This window comes from Schistocerca nitens, chromosome 5 (assembly GCF_023898315.1).
Source record: "Schistocerca nitens isolate TAMUIC-IGC-003100 chromosome 5, iqSchNite1.1, whole genome shotgun sequence".
NCBI classification, from domain to species: domain Eukaryota; kingdom Metazoa; phylum Arthropoda; class Insecta; order Orthoptera; family Acrididae; genus Schistocerca; species Schistocerca nitens.
The window spans coordinates 254,383,813-254,398,191 of NC_064618.1; the positions used below are offsets into that span (position 1 = coordinate 254,383,813).

Below are 14,379 nucleotides of genomic sequence, written 5' to 3' on the forward strand. Positions count from 1 at the left end.
GTGTCAACAGCGAATCTTATGACTGATATCCTTTCAACCTTAATTCTGACCTCATTTTTGAACCCCTTATTTTTCCAATGCTTCTTCCATGTATAGACTGAACAGTTGGGGTGAAAGACTACGCCCCTGTCTTACACCATTATTTATCCAGTCTTATTTTTCCCCTTTGGTTCTTTTACATCCAGTATATTACCACTTTCTCCCTATCGATTACATCTACTTTTCTCGGAATTTCAAACATCTTGCTCCATTTTACATTATTGAACTTTTTTCTGGGTCGACAAATCCGATGAACGTGTCTTCCTTTAGTCTTCCTTCCGTTATCAACTACAATGTCAGAACCGCCTCTCTGGTGTCTTTACGTTTCCTGAAACCAAACTGACGGTCTTCTAAAACGATTTCAATTTTCTTTAAACTTAAGACCACACTTCACCACCACTAAACCTTGATGTGAGGGTACACCTTACATTCCTGTATCTGATTTCGGAATCTCTGCCTGACCACGATATAATTTAACTGAAATCTCCATGTGACCTCTAATTCATCAGATTTTCTTGTCGTGTCACTTCAAGAGGCGTTTTCGGGAGGTAGTAGTGTGTTACTTGACTCCTGGTGGAACGTACGCTCTCGCATTTGAAGTAGAATGCATCCCTTGTAGCGTCTGGCAATGGTTTGTGACGAGCATCACTGTAACACTCTGGCACTGTGTTATTGAATCTGTGAGAAAATGTGCCGCTATGAGCTTGATCTTTCCAGTCTCTTCTATTTTTTCGAAGTGGTGACGGTCCCAAACGGACGAATGGTACTCAGGAATTGGCCAGAGGAGTGAATGATAAGCTTCTTTAGTGGAGGAATTACAGTTACTTATGGTTCTTCCAATTAGTTCTGCTTGGTGCCCCCTTTTCCTGCAACAACATTCATGTAGTTTTTCCACGTTACATTGGAAAGGACGCATGAGGTAAAGTATTGTACCTGGAGGATAGTGTATCTAGGAGGAACACATGATGTTTCTTGGTCAGTGCTTCATTTTAGTGACTGATTTTGGAATCACGTGAAAGAACGTGCCGTAAGGAGTTTTGGTCATTTTCTAATGTTTTGTGTTGTTCTGAGACTTTAGGTTGTGTTTTGCCCAACTTTTGTAAATATTAAGAGTTCTATATATGTACACGTTGTGTAATATGTGAAAGTTATTTTGAAGGAAGTGTAAATTCCTCAGTTAATGATTTTTTCAGTGAGTAAGACTCTTAATATTTTTTAATGATAATTACATAACGTGTGAGCTGTTAAGTCATAGGTCATCAGACACGCACCATCTTGTACGTTGAGACTAAAGGTCATTTTACAGTGAAATACGTGATATTTGCAAATTAACTGAGTTTCTGTAATGTACCAAGAATATTCCATGTCTAGAAAATGGAAATTTGTATTAGATTCCAACGGAGTCTATTTGAAAATTTTTTAAACTGCGACTGGTATTCGATAATAGTTCTGCTTACTTTGATTTAATTTACTAATTATGGCCGTGTAGTAGAGTAATATTGTAGCACGTGGACTAGTAAATACAGTATTGGCAAGGTTCCCTCGAATTCGAAGAGTTAATTCCCTGGAACAGTTTTTCACATTTGGAATGAACCCAACTGCTGCGGAGTAATATTTGCAATTTCAGAAAACCACTGCCGAGTGCAACCCACATAAAGTGAATGCCATCTTTTCAAGTGGAATCAGAAAATTTATTTAACCTCTGTTCCAGGGCTGGTTAAATTGTTACATGATACAACAATGAGTTCTACTCACTGGTATTTAACAGTTGTTGATTCACAGAAGCTCTCCTGCATACTTTTCGGGTCTGCTACTCCAGAAGTAATTCCTAGACTCGCGTACAGAGGAAGGAGAAGATGTGAGGGCGGGTAATGATTGGTACCTATATACCTTAGGAGAGAGCCGCCAGCAAAGTTCGGAGTTTGTATCACGATCCGAGTCAAAGATTTAACCTACTAGGATTTTTCCAAAGAGTGCACACACCGCATTGGATTGAAGGATTCATTCTGGATGCATACATTATTGTTTCTTCTTGTATTTCGTAAATTGTAACTTCATGTTGGCCGACCGCATATATTATCCTCTGTCTCATAAGCATGTATTTACAAGAGTATAATGTCTCCTACAGTAAAATGATGATTATGCCACGACTCACAAAGGATGCATATCGCGTGCACGTCTGGACTGCAGTGGACGAAGACGCGACCAATATAACGTGGCCCCTGTATGGTAAGATAGTGACCGGTGCACTGGAAGTTATGTTGGCCGAAGACTACTCTCTTGGAGATGTCATCATCTTCGACTTGGCCAACGTGAATGCCGGACACATCGTGCGTGCAGATATCAACCTCATCCGCAATCTTGAACTCTGCTACAAGGTAAGTTAGCAAAACTATTCTATTCTGGTCCAATCGATTAAAATTATAACATGTATGGCCATGAAAACTATTTACCAGAGTGGGAATCAAACATGGGTAGAAAGTGGCCTGATGTTTTCTCCAAAAGTGACAGGAAGCTACCCCCTGACACAGATATCAGTTGCTGTATTGAGGTGGGTGGCGTGCTTGGAGCCTGTAACTGTTTGATCACAAGGCAATATATTACTAAATTTAAAAAAAAAAAAATATGAGCGACATGATGAACAACAAATAACAGGGTGTCGCACGAAATGTGTTACCATTTTGTTTTTGAATATAAACTTTATTTTCAATAGAATCTGAAAGGAACATATACTACAATGAAGGGCCGTCCATGGAGATTTGTTCTAACTCAGCACATGCTCAATATGTCCACCATTTCGTTTCCTAATTTCCTTCAAACGAACACTGCAGTTAGTGATTACCCTACGGCACATGTCTTCCGTAATTTCACTGCAAGCTTGAAGAATAAGTCTTCTGAGCTCCATTAAGTCACGTGGACGTTTCGGGAAAACTTTCCCTTTAGGTACCCCCAAAGAAAAATGTCACATGGATTGAGGTCTGGACTATTGGGGGGGGGGGGGGGCAATTTTGTCTGTCATTGAAGCGACCTGGAAACCTGAGTGAAATGATCCGCAGTCGAAATGCTCGTGTAAAAACTCCTACAAAGTGTTTGCAGAATGTGGCCTTGCTCCATCTTGCATGAACCACTGCGTGTTGAAGGGCAAGGCAGTAGCAAGAAGCTGTGGAATGAAGCTATTGCGAAGCATGCTCAAATAACGCTCGCTGTCCACAGTTTCTTCAAAGAAAAAGTGGGACCTATAAGTCCGTGACTGGAAATTACTGCCCACGCAGTAATCCTTGGAGCATAATGTCATTCATGAAGCACTTTTGGGTTTTCAGTGGCCCAAAATCATAACTGTTGTTTGTTAACCACACCGTCTAAATGAAAATGCGCCTCGTCTGAAAACCAAACGTTGTTGAGAGTTTCTTCCCTTTCCTCCGCCCACTGAGCAAACAGTAGTCTCTGCTGCTTGTGTTCTTCAGTGAGATTCTGTGCACAGGTCATCTTGTATGGGTACATATGGAGGTCACCTTTAAGAATGCGTTGAACGGAGCGTGTGGATATTCCCAGTTGCACTGCTGCCTTTCTACACGATTTCCCAGGACTTCTCTGTACAGCACTCGTACCGCTTCAGTATTCTCCAGCGAACAAACAGGCTTAGGCCGAGGTCGTTTCGCTTCCAATACTGTTCCTTCCTGTACAAATTTATCGTACAACCTGTCGTTGGTCTTCTTGCAAGGGACCCATCGTGTGTTAAACTGTTGTCGAAAATGCCTCTGAGTCACAACAAGGCTTTTCGTTTCGTGAAAAAGTAACACAATTGCCGATCGTTGCTGTGTCGTCAGTCTTCCATTGTCAGCCACTGCTGCTTACTAGTCTCCTAGCGGCAGTATCGTGAATTACAGGTCATTTCGTAACTCATTTGTTTTTCCAAGCTCTGCTGGTACTGCTGTAGAGATACCAGCGGGATATCTAATGTGCGCCGTAAATTGTGAAAGAAACAATTGGTAATACAGTTCGTGCTCCACCCTGTACAATCATTAACAGTATTATGAAAAACATAGTTGCAACTCGTCATATAGGTTAGATACTAAGTCGCAGATAGGAACAACAAAAACACTATCAAAAAGTGATATTTCGGCCAACATACAGACACACACTCACACAAACGCACACAAACGCACACATCACCACGGTCTCTGGCAGCTGAAGCCACACTGCGAGCAGCAGCGCACGATGAGAGAGGCAGCTGGATGACGGGGGAAAGGAGAAGTCTGGGGCAGGGAGGTGGAGGCATAATAGTGCAGGGGTGGGGGGCGGTAAAGTGCTGCTTGTTTGAGCATACAGGGACGAGATAGAGAGAGGGTTGGGAAGCAAGATGCAGTGTAGTGGTTAGATGAAGGGTGTGTGTGGGAGGGGGAGGGGTTAGCGGAAAAGGAGAGAGGTAAAAAGACAGTGCATTGTTGGAATAGAGGACAGTGTAGTGCTGGAATGGGAACAGGAAAGGAGCTAGATGGATAACAACGATGAGCAACGAAGATTGATGCCAGGAGGGATACAGGAACGTAGGATATTGCATGGAGAGTTGCTGGCCGTCCGCGGTGGTCTCGCGGTTCTAGGCGCGCAGTCCGGAACCGTGCGACTGCTACGGTCGCAGGTTCGAATCCTGCCTCGGGCATGGATGTGTGTGATGTCCTTAGGTTAGTTAGGTTTAAGTGGTTCTAAGTTCTAGGGGACTGATAACCACAGCAGTTGAGTCCCATAGTGCTCAGAGCCATTTGAACCATTTTTTTGAGAGTTGCTGTCTGTGCAATTCAGGAAAGCAGGTGGTGGGGGGAATGAACCAGATCAGACAGGCTGTGAAGCAGTCATTGAAATGAAGATCGTCGTGTTGGGCAACATGCTCAGCAATGGGGTCGTCAAGCTACTTCTTGGCCACAGTTATTCAGCGGCGAACCACGTGGACAGACAGTTTGTTGGTTATCATGCTCACGTAGAATGCAGCACCGTAGCTGCAGCTTAGCTTCTAGATCACATGACTGGTTTCAAAGATACCCCTGCCTTTGGTGGGATAGATGGTGCTTGTGACCAGACTGGAGGAGATGGTGGGGTGAGGATGTGTGAGACAAGTCTTGCACATAGGTCTGTTACAGGGATATGAGCCATGTGGCAAGAGGTTGGAAGCAGGAGTTGTGTAGGGGTGGATGAGGATATTGTGTATCTTCAGTGGGCAGCGGAATACCACTGTGGTTAATATGCACACAAATATTCACCTGCAGTTTAACGAGAGGGTATGGAGATGACTTCAAATTCCTGAAATCTAGACTGTATCTAACTCAGCGAATAATGACTAGCCAGTATAATTGTAGTTCAATCCAGATTACTGCTGGTGGCAGCACACGCAATTCGGGGTGGCTTCATGAGAACTGGAACTGGAATTGCTGGTAACCGGAAAAATAACTACCCGAGTGAAACCGTGCGGCCACTTAGAACTGCGGATAAGAGAATCATTTGTATGACATCATTCGAAAGCAGGACGAATGTCCTGCTTTCACCGCATTCTGTATCCGGCATGCACAGCTTTTGGTAGATGAGTCGGACTATTTTAATGTCTTGTGGTGGAAACATAATGTGTTTCCTGTTATGTGCACCATCTCTGTGACGAGCGATCCCATGTGATGCCATGCTGGTGACCGCCTGCCGTGTGACGCCCTCTCTGTACGGTATTTAACGGTGGCCACAGAAGGCTCAGTTCGACTCCCGATGTGGAGAGTATCATAGCAGCTTAACTGCCAAACGACAGAGGCTAGTTCCAACCTAGTTTCCTAGGTTCACTTTTACAAAAATAAGGGAAAAATATTACTCGTTTACGTGTTTGCCACGTGCTATCTATTTATTTTCTAATAGAAACTAATTTCATTGGTTCATAATAAATCTCATTATTTTCACTACATTCCCAAAAATTATAAAGTAAAAATCGTGCAAGTGATAGTGATAAAGATACTTGAACTGAGTACTTTGACATAAGGAACTAATGGTCAGAACCGTATATGACGGCTTTTATTGGTAAAATACTTGTACCTTACATCAACAGTTTAAGCTGATAGAAGCTGTTCCGTGTGACGCCCATTCTGCAATTCATTGGCGACGTACGAAAAACTATACGGGACTCGAAACCCGATTTCGTGGGCAGTTGCCTTAATCAGATTTCATTAATCAGGGTACGAAAATGCGCTAGATTAATTTAAGACCTGGGGACATGATAAAATAACAGACAACAAAAATTAATATAGAACGGCTTCCTGGCGGAACGAAACAGAACAGCGACCACACACCAGATGGAGACAGTAGATTCACATTGATCTCCAAGCCCCAGCAGGGGTGACACGGTCATATCTTCTCTAAAACCATTCCATAGTCTTATCACATGGCTCAAATAGTTGTGGAACAAACACCAAACAAATATTCTCCTTCTCATACCCAGCACACTGCAGCTATGAGGAGGATCCAGGAAAAGTATTCCCAAAAAATTGGCACAATACTGACGATACCTCGAATGGTGAATTGAAGAGGTATGACGATCTTCAAAAACGCCCAAAATATCAAGGATCCTCTTGTTGCCAACTTAACAGATACAATTCAGTGCGTTTCTGTTCGTGCATGCGAGAAAAGTCTCGTCCTGGAACAGAATCGGCAGTGGCGTAACAGCGTGTGGAGGAACATCGAGAAGGGAAGCAAGTATTTTCCTTATCAACAGCCACACCTCTGCAGAAGGTCCACACATCCGTTGATGTTCATCCATGTCAAGAGTTTGACACTGAGGGAAAAAAAGAAAATGTGCTATGTTAATGGCATCTAATTGGAGCCGCATCATGTGTCTCGCATTGACAACCAGGAATCAGCTCACACTAGCTTCCATGGTGAGGAGGACATGATGCAGGGGTCTGTATTCCACAGGCAGTGTGATTTCAGAATGGCGGTTCTACATGAAGTTCCGGGAGTGACCCCTAATCACGTGGCAATAAACGTCACATGTCATGGTACAAGGCAAGTCTACAGGGACATAACTTTATTCCATGAAGTTCTTGAGGCGCTAGAGTGCAGGAGAAATAGGCGCTATTGCAGTGGACAACACTCGGGAAAGAGGAACAAGTTTTTGTCTCGGAGTTCCCGACAAACAATTCTGAAACTTAACCATCATGCTGAGATAAAGGTCAGCCTTCTAACAAGACCAGGACCTCCTTCCAGAGGGGAGGAGTAAGTGTGTTATAACGAACCTTGAAGATAAGGCCCACGCTCACGAAATAGTCAAACGATGCTTGCAACGTGTTCGCATTGCCTTCGGCGCTGGTAAGCTGTGGGCCAAATGCTGTATCCTACAAGCGAGATGCACCACGTCCAAAGCTCTCACCAGATTATTTTTCTGTGTGAATTCCTAAGGGACCAAACTGCTGAGGTCATCGGCCACTAGGCTTACACACAACTTAAACAAACTTAAGCTAAGAGCAACACACACACCCATGCCCGAGGGAGGACTCGAACCCCCGGCGCAATCCGTGACGTGGCACCTCAAACTTCACGGCAACTCAGCGCGGCCAACCAGATTATTGCGAATACCTGTGTGGATCATTTGAAGGAGGGGTTTATAGACAGCTCCAGCAGTTCTGTGTATGTCATGTGCGAAGTTAATTCCCAAGTGTTTCCGAGTGTTCGTCCACTGCAGTGGAGCCGCACTCTCTTCCCAAAGACGCCTGCCAATGTTCGAAGCACCACAAATTGTCGAGGTGGCCCGTGTCACATCTGTAACTGCCTGCCCTACGGATCTTGGATATGATCGACATTTAATTTCTGTGTGCCTCGACTGTGCCACAATCTCTGTCGTCGGAGACACAGATCTTCTGAATGTGGTATTGTCAAAGAAAGCCGTTGACCACAGTTCAGTGTCAATTGGCGATGCTGTGAGACCGGGGGAGATTTACATGCTATCAAGAAGACACGACGAATGGCTCGTAATGTAGGTAAAATCCACTTAGATCACCATGCACACCTTCCCACGTTTCAGCGATATTCTACTGCTGCATCAGCAGTTGTAGCTCCTGGCATGTGGTATGATGAGGCAAATGATTCTTCTGGGATTTCATACAGTTGAAGCTCCCATTAAGGTTAAAATCTTCGTAGCGGTCCGCAACCAAAGGCGCGACTTCTTCCGAATAAAACCCCAACCGTTCTGCCCCTTTCCCGAGCCAAAGGGAGCGTAAACATTGATCATCCGAACATCATGGAAGGTCACCGTAAAATCTCTGCCCGACAGCAGATAAAAAAAATTACATCTTCAGCCGCGATACCTTTTTCATGTTATTTTTCGTTCATCTTTGCTCGCACAATATGATCGAGTAAGTGGTATGTAAAATTTCTCATTTCTCATGGTATATAATCAGTTATGGTAATTGGAAACGCTCTTCAAAATAAATTATTACAGTAGCATCTTCCCTTTATTTGTGTCTGCTGTTGCTAATGCCGGATCAGTACTCTTTTTAGCCACTCGATCACTGTTAATCGAGACAGATAACTCAAGACTTATCAGGCATATCAGTCATAATTTTCGTCTTACTCGTCAGAAACGAGAACATAAGAAGGTCGGCAACGACGTGCACACTATCTTATTTCTGGCTAACATCATATCAAGCCGTGGTTAATGGCCGAATTATTATTTTATTTATTTATTTATTTATTTATTTATGCATTTATTTTATCTGGCAAGATTAGGGCCTTCAGGCCCTCTCTTACACCTAACCAGCCATATTCAGATTCAACAAATTTCAGTTTCTACAGAACATTAAGGACATATAACATGTTATACAGTATTAATTTTAAAGAAAAAAATTAGAGATTATAAATGTAGTACAATGATAATTATAACAATCAAAAAATAATTATAATAATCAATAATAATAATAATAATAGTAATGCCTATGTATATGAAAATAAACATATTTTTCTTTTATGAATGTCAGTCCTATTGCTAGTTGGGAATTTTCTCGTTATATTCTTGCAGCTTGTGAGTTATTCTCATCAAGCAGAGACATAAGACGATAGAATGGGGTGAAAGAGATATAGAAGAGGTAGATAGGTTAGAGGAAGAGAAAAAGAATGGTAAAATTCGAAGCTATGATGGAGAGGAGAAAGAAAGAGATGAGAGGGGCACAACAATGGTGGCTATATCGTCCCTAATATGTAAGTCTTGAGTTCCCTCTTGAATGTTGAGTGGTTCTGGATAAGACGCAGATCACAGGGGAGCCCGTTCCATAGTCGTATGGCTGAGATGGAGAATGACACGGAGAAAGATTTTGTGTTATGTAAAGCTACAGCCAAGATGCTAGACGTATCCGATCTGGTATTGCGGTTGTGGAATGATGATAGGTGTTTAATGTGAGAAGATAAGTATTGGGGGCACCAGTGGCTAAGAAATCGATGAAGTAAACACATCGGGTGGAGATCGCAGGCCTTATGTGGGCGTATCCAACCTAGCTGGGAGTATGAAGGACTGATATGATCATACAACCGTATATTGCATACGTATCTAACGCAAGCATTCATCACTAGCTCGAGGCATCTCGAATTTTCACTATTTTACATTTTATTAAAAATTTGACGAATGTAACTTCTACCCGCAATGGAAGGTGAGATAAGATATGAGATGTCACAGTGGCACCTGTGCAACGAGCACAGTGTAAGATCCGAACAGTGCCACCACACTTACAGTCACCCTAACCTTAGACCACTTTGCACCACTCCTAAAGAGGTCTCTTATGACCATGAAGCAGCTTGGGCCGTAGATAAAGTGGGGTACATAAGAGGGTTAATCATAAAGTTTTAACTATCACTTAGTAAAATTAAAGTTACGTAACTAATTTCGTGTTTGTTTACAGTTACATGTCTGCCGTTCGAGTAAACAGTGCAATTCCCTGTTCATAGTACCTCTGCACTCCGATAGAGGCGACAAAGAGAATGGCCAAAGTTGGCTGCTCCATGGGTGTGCTGCAGAGGTGTGGAGTGGGTTTTCACTGTGAACCACGTCATGTGCCTGCAATAAACAAAAAATTAATTACATAACTTTATTTTTTCTAGGTGACAAACACAACAGTGTGGCTACCGCTCGTTCCTCAAGGAAAAACTATAACGTAAACTGTCCATTTGTCTCTCTTTTATTGCGAGTTTATATTTAATATCACAGCAGAAGAAGTTAGTGATTTCTTAAGTTCAAAGTACTGTGTTTATTTACTACATGTTTCCGAATTTATTTCTCAAAAAATATTCGTTTTAAGTATGCTCCCTCTTCAAGGTTCTTTCCTTTACCAATCCTCATCATATACATGCCTAGCGCAGGTGGCAGTTAATCTTCTTCGGACTACTAACTCGCTATAGCTGCGCAAATCATTGCTTAGTCTATACTTGTCTTGTACTGCTCGTATCCATGTTGAGCTATCCGTTCCCATTCCTCTCCAATCTTTAGTTACTTTATCGATTGTCTTGTTTTGGAGATTTTCCTAATTTTGAGAATCTCAATTGATTCCCATTATTACTCCTGTCCTCTCTTCTCCCTCATTCTTTTTGTAAGCCACTAGCCATCTTGTTGTGTGCCACTAGCTATTTCACCTACCTTCATATTCTCACTTGTCCACCTCTCTAGTAGATGAGCTCTGTTACCCATTTATATAGTGTTACAAGCTCTTAACTTTGTATCAGTAGAGCTTTTTCCTGACGTAAATGTACCTTGAAACTGTAGTAGCATCGTGATCCATCCCCGATCCATCCCTTTACGCAATTCAGCTTTTTTTTGTACTTCTCAAGCAATGTTATTAAACAAATGAATTTATGGGTCTTGTGCAGTTTCACCAACACATTATCAATTCTTCGACTATTACCTGCCTTTCTTCAAAATATAATACTAATATGTAATACTAATATTCAGACCAGCCAGTATTGCATTCCGCGTCAACTCCCTCACAATTTCTTCTACATCGCCTTTGTTCAAATGGTTCAAATGGCTCTGAGCACTATGGGACTCAACTGCTGTGGTCATCAGTCCCCTAGAACTTAGAACTACTTAAACCTAACTAACCTAAGGACATCACACACATCCATGCCCGAGGCAGGTATCGAACCTGCGACCGTAGCACATCGCCTTTGTGTGCAGCTGTTAGTAATATCATCTATGTAAACCATTCATTGTTTTCATTTAATAGCAATCCCCGACAATAATTTTGCTTATCAGCAGCCGTAATAATTTCTTTCAAAACTAGCTTAAAATTATATATGTATACATAAGTTGCCTGGTTCTCGTATTACCTTTAATGAGTGTGATATCACTACATTTCCACATCGATTTGGTGCTAGCTTCGTTTCATGCAATATAGTGCATACAGTTTGTCATTGAATACTGTCATGAATTCTGAAGATGTCTCCATCATGGTATTAGGATTTTCGTTAGTAGTTTACTTATTAAGACATTAAATGAATGAGAAATTTCAATTTTTGTTCCACTTACGCTAACGTTAAACCAAGTTTAGTTGTTTACAATTGAAGAAAATTCTTTCATAGCGTATTACACTTAAGTGCTCAGCCTTTAAAAGAACTTAGCGCTCATCTAATTAATAAATTTTATATGTATAGACTGCTTACCGCCGGAGGTTGAAAGGACTTCACTTGGTGAATGCATCGAAGATTATACATTCAGCCATGAAAATAGTGAAGCTGGCGCTATCTGAGAAGTTGCAAAAGAGGGTAAGTTATGCATATCTTTCATTGTTTTCGTCTCCTTCTTATCTGTCAAATGAAATCTGCTTGATGTAAACCCATAGGCAGTATACGTTTTACGATCGGACAATGTATAGCCTCTCGGTATGTTTAGTCTCCTCACACATATGCTGAACTGCACGGTACAAACTCCACGTAAAGAGCATAAATAGCTACACATTATGACTGCGTAAAAGCTACTTCGTATTACCGCCTGTCACGATTTACTTGTGTTTACGTATACTTTCCAAATAGTGTCGGTTAAGAGTACCGGTTTGGCAAACGGTTTGGGACTCTAAAGGGTTTTTCTTATCCAACAACATTTCTGACATAAACGTCGCCATCAAACAACTTTGACATCGTGTTAGAGCCGTTCGGCCCTCTGGGCGTCTTCACCTCACCAGCCAGGACACTGTCTTATTTGTATGTGTTGTGATCGTATCAGACATGCTTCCCGAGTGTTCATGAGAACTGTTCCATACATCATTATTGTCGGGTAGACTTCTGTAATTGCCTGCCTTCATTATGATGCTCTTAGTGCAGCAGAAAAGCGTACAGGCCGACCTCGTCTGTTGGCTGACATAGACCACCAACGGCTGAAGAGGGTCGTAATGTGTAACAGGTAGACATCTATTGAGACCATCACGTAGGAATTCCAAGCTGCATCAGGATCCACTGCAAGTACTATGACAGTTTGGTGGGAGGTGAGAAAACTTGGATTTCATGTTCGAGCGGCTGCTCATAAGCCACACATCAAATTTCAAATGACGGCTCGCATGGTGTAAGGAGCGTGAACATTGGGCCATTGAACACTGGAAAGTGGTGGTGTGGAGTGACGAATGCCCGGTGAACGTCATCTGCCAGCGTGTGTAGCTCAAACATTAAAATTCGGAGGCACAGGTGTAATAGCGTGGTCGTGCTTTTCATGAAGGGGATTGCACCCCTTGTTGTTTTGCGTGGCACTATCACAGCACAGGCTTACATTGATGTTTTAAGGACCTTCTTGCTTCCCGCTGCAATTCGGGGATGGCGACTGCATCTTTCAAAACGATCGAACAGCTGTTCATAACGCAAGGCCTGTGGCGGAGTGGTTACACGACAATAATATCCCTGCAATGGACTGGCCTGCACAGAGGGCTGACCTGAATCCTATACATCAACTTCGGGGTGTTTTGGAACGCCGACTTCGTGCCAGGCCTCACCGACCGACATCGATACATGTCCTCAGTGCTCCGTGAAGAATGGTCTGTAATTCCCCAAGAAACCTTCCAGCACCTGATTGGACGTATGCCTGCGAGAGTGGAAGCTGTCATCAAGGCTAAGGGTGGGCCAACACCATACTGAATTCCAGCATTACCGATGGTGGGGGCCACGATCGTGTAAGTCATTTTCAGTCAGGTGTCCGGATACTTTTGATCACATAGTGTATCTAGGATCGGAGTTGTGATGTACATATACAGGGAAGCACATGATTATAGTTTTAACAAAAAGGATTATTTATTCAAGAGAAAAACGGCTCTGAGCACTATGGGACTTAACATCTGAGGTCATCAGTCCCCTAGAACTTAAAACTACTTAAACGTAACTAACCTATGCCGAGGTAGGATTCGAACCTACGACCGTAGCGGTCGGGCGGTTCCAGACTGAAGCGCCTAGAAGCGCTCGGCCACACCGACCGGCGACATATCGTTGCCCAAAAACATTTGCCCGGTGGGCTGTCACATAGGTAGGTTGTGAAAGTGGCCGTTCACTCTACATGGATGGCGTTCGGTTTTACGGAACGCTTCTCCGTCATATCTCATTACATTTAGGACATACGCCATTTTTTGCGGCTAATCTATTCCATGGTAGTGACTATCACCCGTGGTTCTTTTAGTAATGTGTTATTATGTTCTTATATCATGACTTAACTCCAATTTGCACCTGAAGATGCAGCCGTGAGTGCTGTGAAACTCTTAGTGCCTAAGAATAAAAAGATTTTATGGCTGAAGAAGTTTTATTTCTTAAAATGATTTGTTGTGGCTGTGATTGCCCGAACTATATACAGTATATATATATATATATATATATATATATATATATATATATATATATATATATATATATATATATATTGTATGTAGAAGAGCGAGCTCGGTTGGAGAGTGCTGTGACATTCTAGGATGGTGGTAGATGCGGTAGTGAGAAAGCATACAACACACTTCAGGGAATGTAAGAACATTGGGCCAAATATTAGTCTCTCCATTAGCACTCTGATCGCTTCGTATCACTGTTAATGCCGAAGAAGTGATACGTGGCGATCGTCGAAACCTCCGATGCCATTGTATGACATGGCAGTTGAGTGCTTTGTGTGCCAGCGGTTGTATCAAATCGGCAGCGTGACGGACTGACGCAATCGAGCTTGGACGTCCACGTGACCACACTAGAAGTAAATTTTGGTCTAGTAACCCAGGCAGGCCAGTGTGTCCACAAATAATGTTGTTCGCTCGCCGCAACGTATAACAGCGCAGGGGCAGTAGCTGTAAAAAGATTCTAACCGATAGGGACCAGAGACAAGTGTTA

At 42.6% G+C, this 14,379-nt stretch overlaps 1 protein-coding gene and 1 long non-coding RNA gene across 3 annotated transcripts in view; one reads left to right on the forward strand and one right to left on the reverse strand.

Moving 5' to 3' along the window:
• The window catches only part of LOC126259286 (clavesin-1-like), a 41,330-nt gene that overhangs the window by 21,802 nt on the left and 5,149 nt on the right, over positions 1-14,379 (forward strand). The window contains exons 4-5 of one of the 2 annotated variants that reach the window (XM_049955933.1): positions 2,168-2,417; positions 11,695-11,805. In XM_049955933.1, coding sequence (XP_049811890.1) covers positions 2,168-2,417; positions 11,695-11,805 — 361 coding nt within the window. The remainder of the gene's footprint in view (positions 1-2,167; positions 2,418-11,694; positions 11,806-14,379) is intronic. The other variant, XM_049955934.1, reaches the window with a different exon arrangement.
• Positions 8,768-14,379, reverse strand: part of LOC126259288 (uncharacterized) — a 76,489-nt gene continuing 70,877 nt past the window's right edge. Inside the window, exon 3 of the long non-coding RNA XR_007546494.1 lies at positions 8,768-10,105. This is a non-coding gene — a long non-coding RNA (uncharacterized LOC126259288). The remainder of the gene's footprint in view (positions 10,106-14,379) is intronic.